Raw genomic sequence first — 20875 nt, forward strand, 5'->3', positions numbered from 1 at the left:
TGATCTGTTATTACCCGCTGTTTCTGGGCTTTTATTCAAGCAGGATTATAAATTACTTGACGAAAGCTGGTGAAGTGTAACTTGGAGAGTAAAGTGCGTTTTTTTCCAATTGGTTCTTGGACATCTCTGATTAAGCCTTTAACCAGGAGCTGCAATTATTTCAGTTTCCAGTTTTTTTTAATGCTGGAGCTGAGCGGACCATGAGAGAACCCTGCTGGTCAGGCTAAGATCTGTGAGTCACTGTGCAGCTGTGACACAGGGGCACCACTGCATTATTATTCAGTGCTGTACAGTATGTCAAGTCTCAAATGCACTAGAATCCAGAAGCAAACAGCTGATGTGTCTCAGTGACGTTGCTCTGTAGATGTTTAGTGTGGTACGTCGGTACTGCTCGGTGAGAGCAGAGCAGTGCAGTGACATCCTGAAAAAATAACAGGAAGAGCTCCGAACGGAGTGGTGATGTTTGCAATGGAATCAGACTAAGCATGCAGGGGGGTTGTGGGGGATACAACAATACTGTGCGCAGTTAGCACTGTTTCACCCTCTTGTATTGGAGTGAGCATGTGTAAAACAATTGCAGCAAAAACCGAAGCACGAAACGGTGCAGACAGCAACACGTGCAGAGCTGTGAGCTTGGCCTTGGAGAGCTCCGGGAATATCGCCCGTCTCCAAGCTCTTCTTTTGTTTCTCCTGTGCTTTGATGTGGGACCATGGAGGCTGTGACCTGAACACTGTGGTGTTTGTGCCTTCCTCGGGCCGTCATCGTCATCATCATCAGGTGCTGCAGGGCCATGCATCAGCCTTCCTCTAGGAATAACGCACATCTGTAAGGCCGGGGTTTCACTGGAAGTGCTGTTCCTCATGACTCAGCTCTGTCAGGCAGGTTCACTGGACGAGATGGGTTCAGGAAAAATTGTTCCGTCAAAGAGAGAGCGTCTCATCAGCTGACTCCATGCAGGCAGAAATTAAAGAAAATGTCTGTATTAAACAGTTTCTTTATACATGTTTCATGTATAAATGTTGATTTCAAATCGAATGAAAAGCCTGACCCTGTATACTCAGTAGCTGCTGCACATCTAAGACATCAAATCAGAATGGGGTCCCTGGGTTCCAATTTGCCAGTATGCAGCTTAGCATAGAGGCTTGTGAGACGGGGGGCTGGTTCAGAACTGCGCCGTGGTAAATGCAAAGACGTGGCGGGGAGCTGCGAGGCTGTGGCGATAGAGAGGAGATTTGAGGAGACAGCAGCTGGAGGGGAGTGAGAGCGGAGCCCACAGGTAACCCCCCTGCGGGAGCCACAGGCCCGACTCCTCCTCCAACGAGGGCTGGAGAGGACGGCGGCGCCGGCAGGCGGGGCCTCGCTGTCGGCAGCAGGCGGCCAAGGTTAGAGGAACTTTTGATGCAGCAATTGTACGTTCGCTTTGTAGTTATTTAATTATTTATCGTATGAATTTCTCTTTTTTTTTTTACTACTTAGGGGCTTAATTAATACTGTGATAAACTCACAGCCGGCCGTTTTAATTGCAAGGTGAGGGACCTGCACTGTTCGAGGATGCCGGTGAGGGCTGGATCAGAATCCCACAGAAGGGGAGATGCAGAGCTCATAAAGGAGAGAGTAGCGATAACTGACAGGCTCTCATGAATTCTTAATTTTTAATTGTATTATTTTTTAATGGTGGATTATGTGCTTAAAGGAATTATATCAAATCCTGTGATCCAGGAGAGAAATGGGTGGCTGTTCGGAACAGGTCGTAACCTCTTCCTCTTCAGCTCCTGCTCCCTCCTCTCTCCTGCTGTGCCCAGAGGAAACGAAAAGCGGAGATTTGTTATTGAAGTCTCTCTGCACCTTTGGACCCAGTGTTGAATCGTGCATTCCTATGCATGTCCTTGTGTGCTTACTTGCGGTTTTGCTGTATTTGTGAGATTACGATGTGTTTGGCCCCATATGTCTCCTGGCCTGGGAAGGTTTCAGGGACAGTGTGCTGTCTTACCATGAGTGTTGAGTGTCCTGATGATGGAACCCAGCACACAGAACTGCTGTGATGTTATTTCCTCAGTCCTGGAGGGGAAGGCAGTATTTCTGCTGGAGAGTGTTTAGCAAGTAAGGTGCAGTGGTCAGCATTTTATGGCAGATCTCATTTTTATGCACAAACACAAAGGTATTGGAGTTTCTGAAGACATTGGCATGATCCTCCTTGTGCACAGGGCCGAACTAGTAGCCCTATATGTGCTTGTCTGCTCCATTTGTGATTGGTGTTAAGGCTGCAGTTTTTTAAAAAACTTGGCAGACCAAGAATACTGATCTCGCTAAATAGCAATGAGAGTCTTCCTTATAGAAGTTGTCTCTGCTGCAGTCGTCTGTGATCTGTTGCTGAGTGGGAATCCAGAAGCATGTCTGGTCAAACAGGCCTGAAATCCCATTTGGAAACATCTCTGCGACACCCATGACGGTGAAGTTTAATACCAGCAAGTTGCTATCATTACGCAGTTCAAAAGAGCCAAGTGATAGGCTTAGAAATGTGCTGACAGATTAAAAAAAAACTCTTCAATGCGTATCTGAATATTCTGTAGTATTCATTTTCTGTTACACATCAGATAATAAAACGCTCCCTAATGCCATATAGAGGAAAGAAGGAACAACAAGGGGTGACTGATACCAAATAGGCAGCTGTTCTTGATAAAACAATCAAATTTCTTAAAAAAAAAAAAGCTCAAATGTTTCTGGCTTTTATTCCGATGTCGCATGAATGAATCATCCTGTTGTAGCTGGAGGTAACAGTCAGTCAGGATCAGGAAGCTCATGAGTGAGTGCTGATGGTGCGCAGGCTGAGGTGCAGCTGGGGAAGCGCTACAGCTGGGAGCAGTCATGGAAATTAAATCCAGAGATGGCGGCAAACTATTAAATGAATCTGATTAATTGTTCACGTGCAAAGCAATAAGAATGTTTAATAGAAGGAGCTGTTGAAGCAATACTGTAGATGGCATGATTTTATAAGAATGAGTGACTGTAATCAAGACCTGGCATACCTTGTGTGCTAAAGAAACTTTTCGAAAGAGTTTTTCAGCTTCAAAACTGAATTTGTAGATTCTCTAAGGAGCGAGGAAAACTGACTATAGAGCAGAAGAACTGCAGATGACTGTCCCTAAGCTCAGTTCTTTCACACTTAAAAGAATTGTTTGCTTCATGATGTGGAGACATCCCTGGCTAGGTGCATAGTGCTGTCTAACAGAGGGCTGTTCCTAATTTGCGTTAGTTACCAATAAAAAATGAGCCCAATCAGAGCCTCTGGCCTGTGTGGTATCAGGGCAGTCCTGACTAAACACTTTATTGATCTGTGCGGCACTTGTGTCAATGGGGTCAAATTGCTCCTCAGGGAGTCATGGAGCAGTATGAGGAGCTCAATGTCTGGGCTGATGAAGCGCTGAACTGCTGTCTTACCTGTGTGCTGATGTATTTCTGCCCAATTGGTCTGTAAATGGGCTCTGATGCATCGGAATGTCTCACGACAAGCACAGTTAAAGATACCGCATGCTCAAGTTTTAAAATATATACCCAGCCATCTCGGCGGGACTAGAATTTGCAGCAGATGTAAAGAAACATGGAGCATTGCATCCCCAAGGAGTAATAATGCTGAGGAACAGGACGCAGAGGAGAGAGTTCAGCCACAGAGCTTGATCAAGCTGCCCTTTTAGATCCACTCACTTGCAGGACTCGGTTACAATGAGCTCCTTAATAATTGAGTCGTGTCTGCTAGCAATCAATTAGATCAATAATTCAGCAGCAGGAAGTGAGGAAGGTGCTGCAGCCCGAAGCGCGGGGAAGTCCGCAAGTCGGAATGCTGTGACACAGCAAAGGCTTCACTACCTGATGCGGTGCGAACTGGCTGCACCGCGTTCGGGGATCTCTACTGTTGAATAAAACGAAGAGCCTCCCCAAGGGTTACCCCACAATGCGGTTTAAAAAAATACAAATAAAGTCAAGGTCTTGGGAGGCTTTTCGAGGTTATCAATTGATGTCGTGCTCAGCGGTGGCCCTCTGTGTGGCGTTCTGGCGACAGGGAGGGAGCCGGTTCGCCTGTCCCGCTCGGTTTCCTGCGAGCCGCTGTCAGCTCCTGCCCACAGGACTTTATTCACTTAAGTGGATGTTTAACATCTCCTCGCTGCCAGGGCTCGTAGTCCTCAAGCCGAGCGGGGAAGGGGATAACAGAGCTATTTTTAAGCAGGAGACCGAATGCGCGGCGACAGAGATTGATAGCGGGTTCCTGACGAGCGGAGCTGGCTAATTGCGAGGCCGGGCTCGTGAGGATCCGCTCCGCTGCCTGGCGGAGTGACAGATAGGCACCTCTGGTGATGGAATCGATGCCTCAGGTCCCCCTCTGTGATTTTTGATTCATTGCTTCGTCTCCTGTGTTGTTTCTTCAAGTTCAGATGTGAGATTCAGTTAAAGGAAGCCATTCCTCTCAGTCGGAAAACTTCTAAAAACTTTTTGCTTCAGCAATGGGCACGTTGACGTTGGGGTTAATGCACTTATCATAGGATTTTTGCAGCAACATTGCATTATACAGTGATTTATGCAGAAGTGGTGGTTTCTTTTGGCGGAGGAAAAAACTGCATTCTCTGCTATTTAAAAAAAAAAAACGCTTTGTAGGATATGTTCATAACAGGGGTAATTTAAAAAGTTTATAGACTTCCATGTTTTTCTGTTACACATCATCAGTTGCTGTAGTCAAAGCTGCGCCTGAGGCAAACCCCAGTTCTGAGATCATCTGCTTTAATAATCCTCTCTGAGCGCTGGCTGCAGTGATAACCCATCCAAACTGCGGCAAGATGTGCCATCTATTGCTGCCTGTGCTTCACCACAGCAATCAGCCTCTCAGGGTGGGGAAAGCACAGGCCATCCTCTTCTAGCGGGAATCTGAGCCCACAAAGCTCTTGATAAGGAGTGATTTCATGCAGATGTTCGATATCGCTCAACGGGCTTGGCTGGAACAGAGCCGCCTGCGTTTATTAGAGAGCTGAGCTGCATGGTTTTGGCAGGCTGGTCTGGTCCTTGGCTGCACCAGGTGTCCTTATAACTGCCCACACATCTGATCTTCAAGCACCAGAGGACCTCCAAGGAAGGAGGGAAATAGGGAGCCCAGAAGAGGCTCAGTTGGGAACAAACCCACTTAAGAAATCAGTGAATTGAGGCAATTAGGCTGGAGGAAGACACACTCTCTGTAGCTCTTTCCTTGTGTCCACCTGTATGTCTTACAGTCTGCTTCTCAGTGGGGGAAAATACCTTCTTCACTGTAAAGTGACGTATTTGCAAGCAAACATTCCAGAACCTCCGACCCCTGCCTGTCTAGCCTGAATCGTACACACTATCCTACATGAACCAACCAGAATCCGAAAAATGTCCCTGCCTCTCCAGCCCCAATGGGAGGGTATCCTGCCTTTCCAGTGCTGGGGTCTGGAGAAGTCACTGCACGCTGTTGAGACCCGCGGAGCTGACGATGACATGTGCCTGGCGCAGGGTTTGAAACCTCCTCTGGTTTTCCTCAAGGAGCAGTCTGCGAAGCCATCATAAACCAGCTTTAAAAGTCTTTAGCTGGACGTGTTTTGAAAAGAATTAATACTTAATGTCTATTCTTCCAAACCATTATTTGGTGCCAACAAATCCCAGTAATTGCCTTTTATTAAAGTCAAGAAATCCTCACACTTGAAGTTGTAGGATCACACAGGCGATTTTCTTCTTGTTGATGTGCTTAAACAACACAATATAACAGAGCCACTGAGCATATCAATTTATGCTAAAGCAAAGTAAGACGATTCTTATGAATGCTGTAATGGTGGGGAAATTCGCACAGCCCTCAATCTGCTTACTCAGTTTAGGGAAATGAGGTCCGTAGTCTAATCAGAGTCCCTGATGCTGTGGTGATGTGTGTGTACGCTGTGCTGCGGTGCCGAGGCAGTGCAGAGGTGGGGAGGTTATGGGGATGCCCTGCTCTGTGTGTGGAGAACCTCTCAGTCAGGAAGTAGCACATCTGAGCGCCCTGTCAGGCACCATGCATTGGGTGCAAAATGACAACCTCTCTGCCATTTGTGTCTTGAAACTTTCCTAACTGTGGAGCAGGAGACCTGTGACATTGTGTAGCCTGTTCTATTATTAGTGGACGCCTGACCGGCATGTCTTGGTGAGCTGTCCAGTCTGTGTCAATTGCATCGAGCTCCGCTGCTCTGCTGTGCAATAGGCTGTAGCCCAGTGCAATTAAACTGTGAAGGGCACACTGCCTGTATCCTCTGGAAAATAGTGTGTCATACAGTTGCAATGGCCTCATGCTCAGGATCACAAAGGTGATTGCAAACCTCTGATCTATACCTGTGATCTATTTTCAACAAATTCCGACAAACAACAAAGTCTAACGCTCTGCGGTTCATGTGTGACACTCTGCCGCTGCTCTCTCGAGCTGTATTATCATGTGCAGCCTGCGCACCTCCTGTAAAGAACGCCGTCGGGATTAGGATCCCTGATAGCACTGCGCTGTGGGCCGCCGGAGCGCGCGTGGCAGTGTCTGGGCGGGGACACCTTCGCCAGGCCGCCCCGTCTCTGAGAGCTCCCCGCGGGGGACGCAGAGAAGGAAAAAGACAAACTGGTTCGGCAGAATCCCTCCTCCGTGATAGCTGGGCGGGAGGCGGCCGTCCTCGTGGCTTCTGGCAGGGTTAAAGGGTGTGATTGCGGAGGACAGTGTCGAATGTAGCAGGGGCAGTGGGAGCTGCTAAGCTGGAGGAGGCGTGCGGAGTGAGAGGGGAAGAGTACTGAGGCCCGTCCGTTTCAAGTTTCCGCAGCTTCATTCAGAGACTAACCAGGTCGGGTTTGATCTGAGGTGTGGAGGTCGGGTCCGCCACCCCTGCCCCATCGTGCTCTCAGCCTTGTCCAGACGGATCGGACTTGTCCTGCGGTTCTGCTTCTTCCCTCTTGGGAGCGGTTTGGGCGCCGCACAGCCGGAGGCCATCGTGTCCCCCAGTCCCGATCCCGCGTGGCTTTTCAATCGGGAGAGGAAGTGGTCGGGAGCGTTTTCAGCATGGCATCATGTCTGGGATTTCCTTTTGTGGGAATGTGACACTTAATCATGGAAGAAACGGAGAAGCGCTTTAAAGGAGGGAAAAAAAACTTAATGTTATAATGAAAATCGTTTCTGCTATTATTTCTGCCTGCTGATGTGGACATGATAGGTTTAGCTTGCTTGCTCACAAATGTCGCAAGGAAGAAAAAAGACAGACATATGGTAGTAATTGCATTAATTAAATTTTGAAGCATGACAGTAAATTTAATGTAACTTAACCAAGATTATAAATGAACCGCAAAGAGTTGCTTTAACTATTTAGCTGCAGATCGTGCTTTCCTGTAGTCTGATTAGCAGGCTGGATCCCCCAGAGAGAGCAGTCTGTCAGCCTGAGTTAGCACAGCTTCCCACCCAGCTGTAGGGGCACGGCCCTGCCCAGGGGTTTAGTGTCTTGGTTTGTGAGTCACAAACAAGAAGTCAGTAGAAAAGTACGAGCGTCAGCACTTTATTAGATACAAGAGGTATCACTACTGAGCCCCCAAATTATTTTCATGTTCTCTGCAGGGAGTCGTTAGTCAAAGTCCTGTCTCTTAAAACACAGTTGTACAATTTAACTTAGACATTTCGCACATCTGTCCTGATGAATCACACCATCCAATTTGCAGAACTGGTTGTACAAGAGGTACAGTAACTGAGGAAATCAGATGGTGGAAGTTCTGAGTGTGTCTGGAGAAGATAGTTTACTAAGATTTATGTTGGTTATGTCAGTCTCTTTTTAATTTTACTACTGAGCTTGCTTTCAGCTGCTCTCCAAGAAATTGACCTGCCTGCAGGATCCCCTGTCTGAGTCTTTTTTAAGCATTTTTCCTAATGAAACTTATTGCTTATCTTCTGCAGGCATCTTATCAATAATGAATCAAATTTGTAGCCAGTGTTAATAAGCAAAGATGAAGGGCTTTTCTGCTTTCTTTTGGTTACGTGGGACTCTCAGCATTAATAGTTGAACACATCTTTCACGGAGGAGGCGAACGTCTCCGCAGAGTCGGCATCAAAGACCTGCGGACTTTTTGTTGTGTTTTGTTTGTGAGGCACTGTGAGCTTAAAGATCAGACAGTCCTGAGGAGGATTGTGTAATTATCACTGGCTGGAGTCTCTGGGGGCTTTGCTGGAGCAGGAATTATAAAGATGCAGTTTTAATGACCTGTCTCCCCGCTAGATTAATTCTGTGATTGAAAAGTTATTGGATGCTCTAGGTTTGAATTATCTCACCCATGGGGAAGTGTGCTGTGGGGGGGGGGGGGGGGGGTTGCCCTTTTAAAGGAAATCTGATCTGATAGCGAGAAGCCCTCGACATTGCCTTTACATCAGCTGACAGCCTCCTCTGAGCCACGGCTCTTGCTGTTGTACCTAGCAAGGCAGCTCAGAGTTTGAAACTTGTATTTCAAACACCAGAGCCAGGTTTTTAGCTCAGCTAACACAGTTTGTCCTTGAGTTACACACTTAACAGTTTTAATTAGCGTGGAGGCAAATCTCCTATATATCCTGTGAAAATGCTCATGCAAAACCTTGGAATACAGTGAGAATGAGTTTTTTTTTTTTGCCGTGAATAAATGTAGAAAGGAAACATAACCTTGAGCATGTAGGATATGTTCTGTGCCTCGCAAGCAGAACAGAACCTGTGAGATTGTTTTAAAAATAGACCCTGTGCAGCAGGGGCTTAGAGGTAAGTGGTATCGTAATGGAACACAAGGCTTTATACACGCTGACTATAGTTCATGTCATGTTCTCTCCCCGCAAACTGATGACTGAGCCCCTGTCAAAGAATTTTGCCCAATAGATATAGATGCTTCTTTGCAATTAAGTCATTGCAGTGCAAGTAATACGTTTAAAAGATGACTTTTTCTTTCTGTTTTTCTAATCTTTCGCCCCTGGCGAACATAAATCCTAATGTGGTGGAAAATCATGATTTAGCAGAGATGAAATCATGATGGGGATGTGTGGCCTGATGGTGCTGACATATGCGACCCTCTTCCCTCTTCCCCTGCAGGCAGCTGCTCGTTTGAAGAGCACTACAGCAGCTGTGGCTACAGCGTGGCGCTGGGGACCAATGGCTTTGCATGGGAGCAAGTGAACACGTGGGAGAGACCCACGATGGATGCAGCCGTCCCCACAGGTACAGTCTTTCCGCAGGGAGGAGACAGGGACAGATCCGTAGTTCAGGGAACCGCTGATTCGGAAGATAGGTCTTTGGAAGGGGTCTCTGTACGTAGGGGGTGTTGTTAGAGGGGGTACCCACAATGGTTTGGGACTACAAGCTGTATGGATAATACTTGCTCCACCTCCCTGTGCTACCAGCTGCACTTGTCTTTTCAGTGTAAACCCTGTGCCTGCTACAGTGCGCGTGCTGTACTGTACAAGTCCTGTTGCACTGCAGTGCAGCTCAAACTTCCCCTCTGTCTCCCTTCATCTGTCATTTTGCCTGCTTGCAGAATTCAAGCAGATGCCATTAAGACTCTTTAGAAGTCGGAATTTGAGTTTAATGCTCTTCCTCCTAATGTTAAAAAATAAGCCTGATTTGATTTTCTTCTGCAGTGGTGGCTCATACAGTATGTTGTGATTAAGTCTGAATTTGAACTTGTAGGGGTTTTGCAGTTCTGAGAACAGTGATGCCTGCAGAAGGCTCAGTGCCTGGTGGTTTTCAGTGCTTTGTTGGTAAAAGGGGCCCTTGTTGTACTTATCAACTATTAAGGACAGAGTTAGCAGCTGAAGTACTGGGCTTCAGTATTTGCTTACAGCAGACATGAACATGAGCTTCCAGTCACTTGAGGGCCTGATTCTCTCTTGGCAAATTGCACCCCTCTTAGTAAATGAAATAGTCCACTTACCCACAGATAAAACTGTCCCAAAACTGTATCCTTCTCATAAACAGAGAATTGTGCTACTAATATCTTCTGTATTTAAAAGATTGTGAGCCGATAACCTGTAATTTGGAACTTACTCTGTTCTAGGAGAGAGGCTCGTGTTTGTGCTTTGCTGCAGTGGATTACCTTGTTGGTGTGACTGACCTTGCTCTTATCGGTCTTTTATAAGCCGGGGACAGTCACGCATTTTTGTAATCAGTGCTTGTCCCCTAAAAACATCTCTTTTGGAAAAAGAGCCATTTGGACATGACATCTGCTTCTACTTGTGGAGCACTGTCAGAAGCCTGTCTTTCGCAGAATGGCTTGTGTTAGTAATTGGCTGATAAATTATAGGTTGTCAGAAATGAATCGCATTATAGGCTCAGAGTGCATGACTTGCAGTGTTGGAGAAGGGTGTCAGGGTTAAATGGCTTTTTGTGTTTCTGTGTGCTATGTGATGGTTTAAGTGCTCTTGTAGGCAGAGGGATTGATTGCATCTCTGGTTTCTGAGTTTCGGGAGAGCGAGGGAGAGCAGGTGCCTCTGCTGGTCAAGAGGTCAGGCGGACATGGCCCTGGCCCAGCTGTGGACAGTGAGCAGGGGGTTCACCTAGATCAAGGCTCAGCCATTGCCCTTCTTCGGGCTGGACCGCTGAAACAGGTGCCTTGACTGGTAGGGGGTTCACTGTTGTTTTCCACAGGGAAGAGCATTTAAGGTGGAGATCAGGATGGAGTTCTTTGCCGAAAGGGCTAGTATGTGAATGGGGTTCTTTACACAATGGCCTGCTGGTGTCTGGAACAAGCTAGCAAGCCATGGTGTTGAAAATGACAACCTGGTTTCCTTCAAGAAATAGCTGCTTGAGTCCTCTGGATCAATGAGCTGCTGGCCTCTTCGTGAGCTACATGGGCCAGGCGGCCTCCTGGCTTGTAAACTTTGTCCTTCTGTTCTGTCCATCACATGGAAATCTGGCTTCTCGTACGTAATGGTGACGTCCGGCCTGGGAGTGTGCAGCTCCTCGGTATGCAGTACACGTTGGGACAGTGTCCACAGACAGCGGACACCTCAAGGAGAGAGATTGGTTGGTTCTATTAATTGTTCAGATGCCAAGCCCATATTTTCCTCCAGTTTGGAAGAGGACCCTGCCACAGGATTCTCAGCCATCTGCCTTCAGCTCTTCCTTCTTTTCCCAAACCACCTCTGACTTCCTTTCCTTGCAACTAAAACCACAGTGATTGGAAATCCTGGAGCCTCAACACCCACAGCGCTTCACCTCTGAGAAAGAAGATTTGCAGCTGGGCGACGGCAGAAACCTGCCTGTGGCGAGAGTCCGTGAGAGGCTGATCATGGCCACTGAAGGCTATAGCTGTCTGAAGGGAACCTGAGAGAGAAGTTTCTCTGTTAATCTCCCTGGCTGCACATAATGGAGCTAACAGGGCATGGTCACGATTAACCTGAAATAAAGCTGGAGATTTTTTCATGAATTTAAGTCTTAGATTCTTGAGAAGTTCCTTTTCTTTTCTCAGTGTATCCTGTATGAATTAGTGGCCACGTATAACCCTTCGTCTTTGTGTCTCAGCCCGCTGCATGAGTGAGATAAGAGAGAGATATCTCTATAACCCACCCCCTGTCCCACACAATACCTGTCTAACTCGCTGGAAGCGTGCTGGACTAAATATTTTATATAACTCAATATAGAGAGCCGGGGTCATTAATAAGAAAGGGCTCATGCTGGCCCTGTAATGAAATTTCCACAAGACGGGTCTCTCTGCTTTCATACGTACTGTAGGGTTTAAGCAAATGTCACAGTTCCTGTAAAACACTTTGCCTGATAAAACACATCAGAAATGACCTTGAAGGAAAACCTGCCAAATAAAGAAGGTGAATTTTCATTGCTGAATGTACATTCAGGATGGATTACATCCCATTATATGGCATGAGCTAGAAAGCTAGTCTCCAAACGGCAGGGTGAAGGCTTGAGGTTAACAGGCCTTTTGAAGCGGGCGGGAATACAATGAGCCTTCTGTTCGGTAGTGTGTTGCCAGGCAGAGATGGGGACTTGCACTCCAGGTGTGGCTCCACTGCTGCACAATGGAGGTGAGCTGTTCTTGAAAAAGGGAGGAATGGGAAAGCAGGTGGCTGCTCAGGTGCATCAGCAGAAGATACAGACAGACAAAGATCAAGACCTGCCATTTGCTCTTTGCTTCAGCCTGAGCACGATCAGGCCTGAAGAGTGCTGCACAAAACGCAGACTAGAGTGTCTCTACCTCCCAGCACAACCGTCTCCTAGATGCTCACCTGCACGGCTGCTTCAAACCCAGGGGATGCACCTGCAAGACCACCAATAAACAGAAATAAACTGATGGGTAGCATGAACTTGTAGAACAATCAGAAATAATGTGTTGAGAGAGTAATTGAACATGCATGAACCCCAACAGGAAGAGCACAGGAATGATTACAATGCAGGATGAATCAGAGGGACTGAAAGAACAGTTCCTATTACCTGAAGCAAAAGCAAAATCTAAATCGCAGACTAAATCACTGCACTAACTACACAAAATATAACGTGAAAGACTTTGCGTTTCTTCCGCACATTCAAAAAAAATCTGAGCAACTCAAGTCTGTCTCAGACTTGTTGCTCCCGGGATTTCTTTGCAAGGAGAGTTCCCGTTCCTGCCCCTGCAGGGCGAACACTCCCCACAAGTGTCCGATGTATGAGCTTACACTTCAGCCCAAGACTTCCATAGCAGTATGATCATAAACTGGGATACAGAGCCACCTTGCTGTTTGTCTCCAATCTGATATATTATCCTGCTGATTTACAAACAATGGAAAGAAAGAACCATCTGCTCTCCTTTTCAGACTCACCTTAATGCTTGTGTCCCCTGGAGCTTCTGCCCAGTTAGAAAGAGACATACGTCCTTGCAAAGCCTCCTGAGACCCTGACAACACTACAGCTGTTACTGAGAACTTCTCCAGCAAGCAGCGCTATTGAGGGCTTCACACTTTATACAGTAGCAGCAATCGTAGGACTCAAGTGATTGTATTGGAGTCGTGAAAAGAAAGGATGGCACTTGTTTATGTAGTTGAACCTGTAGAATTGCTGACTTCCCACATGGTCTTTTGCCTCTTGCTGGCCCTTGACAGAGTGCTGTAAAGCTCAGAGTTTTGGCACTCTTACTGCTTGTTTGGCCAAGTAAAAATGCTCTGGAATAGCAGTTTGTTTTCATAGCAGCACAAAACAAGGTTTGAATTTGCTGGATCCGGATGTAATAAACTCTTCAGCCAGTGTCCAGTATAGGCAGGAAACAGCCGTGGCTTAGTTAACAGTCAACATCAACAGCACTGATTTGTAGTGTTGCCGTCACCCTCTTTGGTTATCTTTGGATTTTTTAAGTTCTTCTTTTCCAGATATTTTATTTGTTCATTGTTTTTTGAATTATTGTCTTTTCTTCTAGCTCTACTGAAATCCATGTGATGGCTCTGTGTGGCAATAAGCATATGATTCTGAGTCAAACATCCTAAAATCCATCAACGTGAATACAGCTGAGGGCAGCTGGTGAAGACGGGCAGAGATCCTGTCTGCTGAAACTGCGCCACCAGTTCTTTGGCCCCTTTCAGATACAGAGCATTCTATTTGTGTCACGTTCGTAAACCCCTCCTCTTAAGGGCGCTCCAGCCCTTCCTTGTTTTCCACTCATCGCCCGCGCCTGCTCCCTGTTCCAGCCCCCTTTCAGCTCTCCTTAAAAGCCAGGCGCTCACTCTGTTCCGGGCTCTGCTCTGGTTTCCACACCAGGCGAGTCCGGGACCTGGAAGCGCCTGGCCCCGTTAAGGTTTTAAGTTCCTGTATTTGTTCCTGTTCCCGTGCCAGTCCCGACCCGGTTCCTGTTTTTATCCTGTTCGTCTTGGATGGACCACCTGGCTTTGGGCTCCATCGTGGATTGTTCACCTTGGCCACGCCTCCCCCGACCACCAGCGCACCATGGACACGCCCCCCTGTTTTCATCCCCGTGTCCTGCATGACTTTCTTCCTCGTGTTTTCTCACTCAACCCCGGATCGTGTCGTCTGCATAGGGCCCGGAAAGAACGCTTTCGTTACAGATTGCTTTTTATGACATTTGCAGTGTGGCGCCAAGCCCTGTTGTGCTTTATAGCAACCCATTTCTATGCCTGTATTGAATTTCCCATTCTTCGTTTGGGAGCTTAAGTATTTCTGTGTTACTTTAAAGGATTCACCTTATCTATTAAATGTGGAATATTTACCAACAATCCACTCTGCTATAGATTCTGACCTTGATGTTCATAATGGGCCATTTGTACATGTTCTGTATATGATCTCAGTGCTGTAGACAGATCTCCACATGCTCTCTTGTGAGAGACACAGGCACCATCTCGTAGTTTTCTAGGAGAGAAGAAAAAAACATTTAAAACCACTGTGAGGATAAGAGCATTTATTATAGGCACTCAGTCTTGTGAAATCTCTTCCTTAAGTGAAAACAGCTTTATAACAGAGATGACACTCTAAATATGAAATCAGATTTTCTAAAATAGGAAACAGACCGATTCAATTTTGGGTGACAAGACTGAGCATGGTTTTACTTGATAGATGTGGAGGGTAGGAGGCCCCCCTTGTGTCTGATTTGCTATGGGGATTTTGTAAATCGTTTTTAAGATCTAAAGTGTTTCTGCACTGAGTAATGCCAGCTGACTGGTACTACCTTAACCACTGTGCCCGGGGATGGAGATTTCAGTATGTCGTTAATCTGCTGGACAGCTTGTCCCTTTCAGTGTCTCTGTGGTTGTGGGAGTGTGGAACAAGCTATCCAGCCATGCTGTTGAAGCCGATCCATTGGCTCCTTTCAAAAAGAACGATGAGATCTTTTTGTACCTGATGCATTTCAGCACCTGTGCCAAACAGAAGGACAAAAGTGAATCTATTGCACCATCGAGCTGCATGATGAGGAGGGTGAGGTGGTCTCTGGCACTTCTGAACACTGCCATTCATGGCAAACCAGGGCTCCCATTCCTGGACAGGGAGGGCGGTGTGTCTGCAAGTGTCCCTGGTCTTTCTAAAGCAGCAGCATCCCGAACAGCTGACAGGAGCTGTTAATAAGGTCCACTTTGTGACGAGCCGATTTAGGTTATGGCCACTTTAGGGATCCCAGATCTACACTATGTGGCTGTATGCTGGCCTTCAACGGCCAACACAACATTTAGAATTCCTCGTTGTTTGCAATCATGAGAATGGATAATTCAGGCACTTGCTGTCTAGCCTCAAAGCAGGAAAATAAAATTGAAGCTTGTAGAGAGATTGGTATGAGTATTAGGAGTAAACGATTACAGGGTAGACTATAATTAGCTGTGCAAAGTTTTATCCGCTGTGAAGAATAAAAAGCAATTTTAAGTGAATGCTTTCCTTTTATAGACAGGTGCTCCCAACACAAACACACACATGCAAACTGACAACGCTGTTCAGTAATTCTTTTCTGCCTGCAGGGATACGGCTCTTTTTATTTCATCTTTTTTCTTACTTTATTTCCAGAAGGTTTCAGGCTGCAGTCTGAACCAATTTAAGACAATTTGTAGAGGAAATTAATTTTGCGACAGTGGATTGAATGCATTGAGACAACTGAATGACTTTAAGTATATTTAATAAAAATTAATGTTTTTCAGAGGTTTGGCATTCAGTGTACTGGGGAGGAGTGTGGGCAGTTTGTCACTTGGTTAAGGATGATTTTTTTTTCTCTTGAGAAGAAGGGATTAATAAGGACTTCAGAAGCATCTGTCCAAGATGCACACCACAGCTGGGCACAGCTGGCTCAGGCTGCATCTGGCAGGTTCTCTTCTTGCTGAACAACAAGAGTGGGGGGACGAGCACCAGTTTGCCATTTTCAATATGCCTTCCAGGTCACAGAAGCCCCCCAGCCTCTGTGCTTAAAGTGTAGTTACTTGCAGTTAAACAAATTAGGCAGCTGAGTGGGGATTTATCACTGTGCTCATTAAAAGCAAAAAGCAGAGGTGTTGCTTCCTATACCATAGCTATTGACGTAGGATACCTGAGTACAAATCAGTGCTTCCTCACCACTGGGGTTTCCAGAAACTGGCTTCATTTGAAGCCAGACACTGACTGGATATCTCTGGAAATGTGCTTTTCTTAATGGGGTGGCCACAGGCAGAGGCTGTAAATTTGTAATCTCCATCTGCTAATGGAGGCTTTGCGTTGTGCAGTCGGACAGTTAAACTACGGCAATCCATTATATAGTCCATTGGCTGCACAAAACGGGTGTGAATGTAATTTTTTTTCTCACTACTTGATATAAACTCCAGTGTTGTTTTTCTTTTGTCTATGGACCCTACATCTTTCAGATGTGACATTGCAGTTTCTGCGGGCTGCAGAGTGAGCTGTGCTCATCCTTTGCACGCGGTGCTCTTTCATGCCTGTCTGTCTGTTTGTGTGCCCCAGGGGCAAGTTGACTAACTCATGCAAGTGATCATTGAAGAGTTCTTTTTGTCAGAGACCTCCTATCAGTTTCAAGCAGGAAACGATCCATCCTGTATTCATTTAGTTGCCTTTTTGGGGTTTAAATCATCTCTGCCGAATAAGATTGACCTTTCCATTCTGGAAGGAAGTAGTGCCATAATGGTCAAGCAGACACCTGATTTTTCCTAAGTCCCTGTCCAGTTCCCTTCCCAGGATGTGGACAGACACCGGAACTCAGAGTTATTACCCATTGTCTCCACAAAAGGTGGAAAGAGCTTATTGAAAAATCCCAGCATGCCGAAGTTACCCTACTCTCAATAATGGAGTTTCTGAAGGATTATTATTCTCTTCTATACATCTTAATCAGTGGCAAAATTATTCCTCTCTGCCACAGTCTCGGCTTTCTCTCAGGGCCTTGGCTCCTCCATAAGTTCTCATTCCAGGAATAACTGTCAGCTTGGGAAAGGTAGAGTGCAGGGGAAGGTGGAGTGATGACACACCTGGCCATCAGTCTCCGGCTGCTGGGGGACTGTGGCCTGGAGTGAGTAGACACCACTCTAACCTGGAGGTGAGCATCGAAGCAAGATCTGCTTTAACACACTGTCTCATTTGTTGGTTTGGCAATACCTGGACTATTAATGGGAACAGGTTGGAAAAAATTCTGATCCATCCCTTTTCTAACCGCAGGCGCAGGGCAGGGTACACCCTGGATGGGATGCCAGTCTATTGCAGGGCAGACAGACAGACCAGCAGAGAAATGCACACACTCACACCAGGGCCAGTTTTCCCAGACACCAGTATGTGTTTGGACTGTGGGAGGAAACTAGAGCACCCAGAGGAAATCCCATGTGAATGTGGGGTGAACACACTGTACGAAGTCGTGCAGATAGCACCCCAGTGCCCTAGTGCTGCTAACTATTGTGCCACCATGCCATCCCCCATTTTTGGACCAAATCAAATAAATCTAAATGACCTCTACAAAGAGAAAGTCTGCCTGAGTCCCTCCATTGTGAATTTACACTCTGTGTCCCCAGGTGTAACAGTAATAGTCTCAGGAAATCTTATCCCCTCTGCAATCTCACTCTCGAATAATGTAACATAACTCTCGTGTCTCTTATCTGATATTTGTCTGTTTTTGTTATATTGTTATGTTGGTCCCTGCCGTAAATATATTTATCCCGAGGGGATAATGAAGCTTGCATTAGATTGAACTGAAACATTCTGTCTGCTGGCCTTGAAGGGTTCTCAGACGCATTCTTAAATACCTGTGCTCACTTCTCGTGATTCCTAAATGATTTAATATGATTTGATCGTTTTCAAAAGAATATGCATTCTGGAGGGCAAATTGTAATGATTTACAAATGTAAATATGATCTTGTCTGTACAGAAGCGAAAATAGGACCGTATTTTCATTTGCAAATCATTACAAATGTGGGACTTGCCAGGGGCGATGGCTTCCTCATGTAATGCCAGGGGAGGCACATGTGCTGCCAATGTGGCGTCTGTGGACACACTGAAGACTTTGTGGAAAATCCACTGCCAAAGGCAGCCTCTTTAAAGCTGTCAGAGGTGACCGTATTCCATATACATACAGTATGTTTAGTCCTGGGGCCTCCATTCTTAGAAGTTAATTACAGTTGCTTCCTTTACCTAATGGGGAGGTGTGAATATTATCTCTGGAAGCACCTCTCCTAGATTAAAAGACTGACTTGACCTTTCATCACCTTCGGGGTCCTGGAAGACCATTTTAACCAATAATAGCCCATGAGTGCATGAATGAGTATGATATGAAGTGCAGTTAGAAACAAGCTGAAGAAATATTTAAAGAAAGGAATGAGAAGTAATTGTTTCCCCAGACCTTCTTCTTCTGCAGATTATAATAGGATCCAGTCTGTTGGAAAATGAAACAGGACCTCAAACTGCAGCTAAAGTCCTGTAGAAAACAAAAGTAGATACATATATACATGTAAACTTCGATTTACAGTACATATGACTGTAAGACTGAAAATGAGGGGAGGTGGGGGTCTTGTCCAGCTGTTTCAGAAATAAGACTAGACTCGCACAACCTTGTGGGTAATTGTGTGCCTCTCCCAGATTCACATTCATTTCCCCATAGTAAAAAGTGAAATGAGCACCAGTCCTAGTGTACTGTAGGCTTCTTGGTCCTTTTGATTTTTCAAAAGAACAAAAAAGAAGTGTTACTGACCTGCAGTGGGTTGCTGAGAGATCCAGTCTGACAGCGATGGGGCATGAGGACAGTGTCCCACGCTGTTTATTGTCCAGCCTTTGAGAAAGTTGGAGAAGTATTGAGAAATGCCTGCCCTGCTCCTCTGTAGCAGGTCTCTGCAGAGTGACAGCTCTGGACAGCAGGTTTATTTTTCAGAGTCGCTCACCACCATGCCTTCTGAAAGAGCTGTTTATAGACAGCTCTTAAATCTGTGTGGAGATGTGAACCTATTTAAAATCCAATTACTCTTTGGTAGCTTTTTTGTATTAGTTTTTGTTATTAAGGCAGTGAGGAAATGTAATCATGAAGAGTCAATATTGAAACAAAATAACCGCCACCTGCATCGAATCACATCTGAGCTTTAAATCTGATGTTTAATTCAAAGCAACATAAATCACAGATGTGTGAACAGTATTAAGGTTTATTATGGTATTACAGTGGTTTTAAAGATGATTTATTGCCTCTTGGGAAACACTTTCCCGGTTTCCTGTAGAAGCTATTCATGAAACAACATTAATTGCTACACATTTACACAAAGACTCGTGTGAAGATTGTATCACTGCACTCCCATCGTTGGCTCTGCGAATTAAAGGTGGACAGTTCTTCCTTGAGGAGTGGGAAACCATGAGAGCCACAGCTCATGTTCACACAGACACACCTGTGGTCTACAGTTGTCGAACTATGGGCTGCAATCCAGCAGGAAGAATAAGGTCCCTCAGTAATGTATGGAGCATGGCCATATATTATTTTGTAAACTTCTGATTTGTCAATGATAATCACTTCTTACTTTATTATTTCCCTGCTTATGAGCATAAATGAAACTGGGACAGACACTGTGTTTGCACACACAAGCACACGCTGTGGTTCAGCACAAGGACCCTGTGTGAAACCCCTTCTCTTCCGAGCCCTAGAACGCTTGAGCCGCATGCTGAGTTTGGCTCTTTGCCCGAGCGAGGAGTTTACTGCAGGAAACCACAGGGGTCAGCCTGCGCCGGCTGACACAGCTTCCCATCAGCCCTCCATTATCTCGCTCCTCCACTTCGCATCGCTGCGCGGAGCTGGGCCGAGAAATTGCTCAGATATCTTCAGATCCATAGAAAACGCGTCCCCCTGTGTGAGCCTGTGCAAAATGAAACTGCACTTCATCAGGACAAAGAAGACAGCTTAGAAAACCACTGCTGTTTAATCCTCGTTCTCTTCTGCATCTGATAAGTCTTACACTTCACCTGTCTTGTGCCGAGTCCAATTTATTTACACAACCTCCTTCACATCTGCTGTCTTACAGCTTTGCTCTCGTTTTTAACTTCTTGGTACAGAGGAAATGTAGTATTTTTTTCTTTTCTAGTTTTTATATTATTCCGTGATTTTTATTAAATTATTTTATATAAGAAAAAGAAATACTAAAAGAAACGTTGTTGGTTACACATGGCAGTAAGTCAGTAAGTCCAGGATGATCGTCCTGCAGGTTGATGGCAGTTGTTGAGCTGCAAAAAGGTCAAATATGAAACAGCAGATCAGCTGTGTTAATTTTTTTAATTGTCCAACAGACCCCACTCTTTTCTTTGTGATTCGGCACAGTTTGCATAAGATAATGTGCATCTTTGAGCAGCCCTTTGCCTTAATGTGCCATTACAAATTTGGCAGCATTAAGCACAATTTTAAATCACCCCAGTGTCTGTTGGGACAGCAGCCACAGAAATGAGCTGTGCACTTGAAATGACACAGGACATGTTTCCTGTAGCAGAAGCACAGAGACCCTCTGGGAATCTCTGTATCCCCTACTGCAGTGGCCCAGAAAAAGAGCCAAGCCATCACTGATTGACATTCAGGTTTATTAGGGTCTTTGGTTTTGTTTGCTGTGGTGTTCACTTTTATTCCCTGGTGTAATACGCCACAGCGCAATTGCAAAATAGCCATGAAAAAGAGTACCAAAGCAGAGTAAATTCCCGGTGCAGTATAAACATGCTAAAACCGCGTGACTGTGATTCACGGTTACTGTGATATGTTCCTAAGAGGTAGAGGTTAATGGGTATGATTAGTTTGTTCTGGGATCGTTAAGAGTACTTGCAAATGAACTCGAGACCTGTGCTGCTGCCGAGAGGTTGACGAACGCTCATCAGTGCCTTGTGCAGGATACATTAGTTAGGGCTCAGCATTTGATGCTACTGATTTTTTTCAAAGTGAGCTAAATATTGTATCAACCACAAATTTTGCAATTCATTTGCA

At 45.7% G+C, this 20875-nt stretch overlaps 1 protein-coding gene across 13 annotated transcripts in view; it reads left to right on the forward strand.

The window, feature by feature from the left end:
• The window catches only part of ptprt (protein tyrosine phosphatase receptor type T), a 190992-nt gene that overhangs the window by 27996 nt on the left and 142121 nt on the right, over positions 1–20875 (forward strand). For all 13 annotated transcript variants that reach the window (XM_088607904.1, XM_088607905.1, XM_088607908.1 and 10 more), the window contains exon 3: positions 9094–9219. In XM_088607904.1, coding sequence (XP_088464030.1) covers positions 9094–9219 — 126 coding nt within the window. The remainder of the gene's footprint in view (positions 1–9093; positions 9220–20875) is intronic.

This window comes from Lepisosteus platostomus, chromosome 15 (genome assembly GCF_059453375.1).
Source record: "Lepisosteus platostomus isolate fLepPlt1 chromosome 15, fLepPlt1.hap1, whole genome shotgun sequence".
NCBI lineage: Eukaryota > Metazoa > Chordata > Actinopteri > Semionotiformes > Lepisosteidae > Lepisosteus > Lepisosteus platostomus.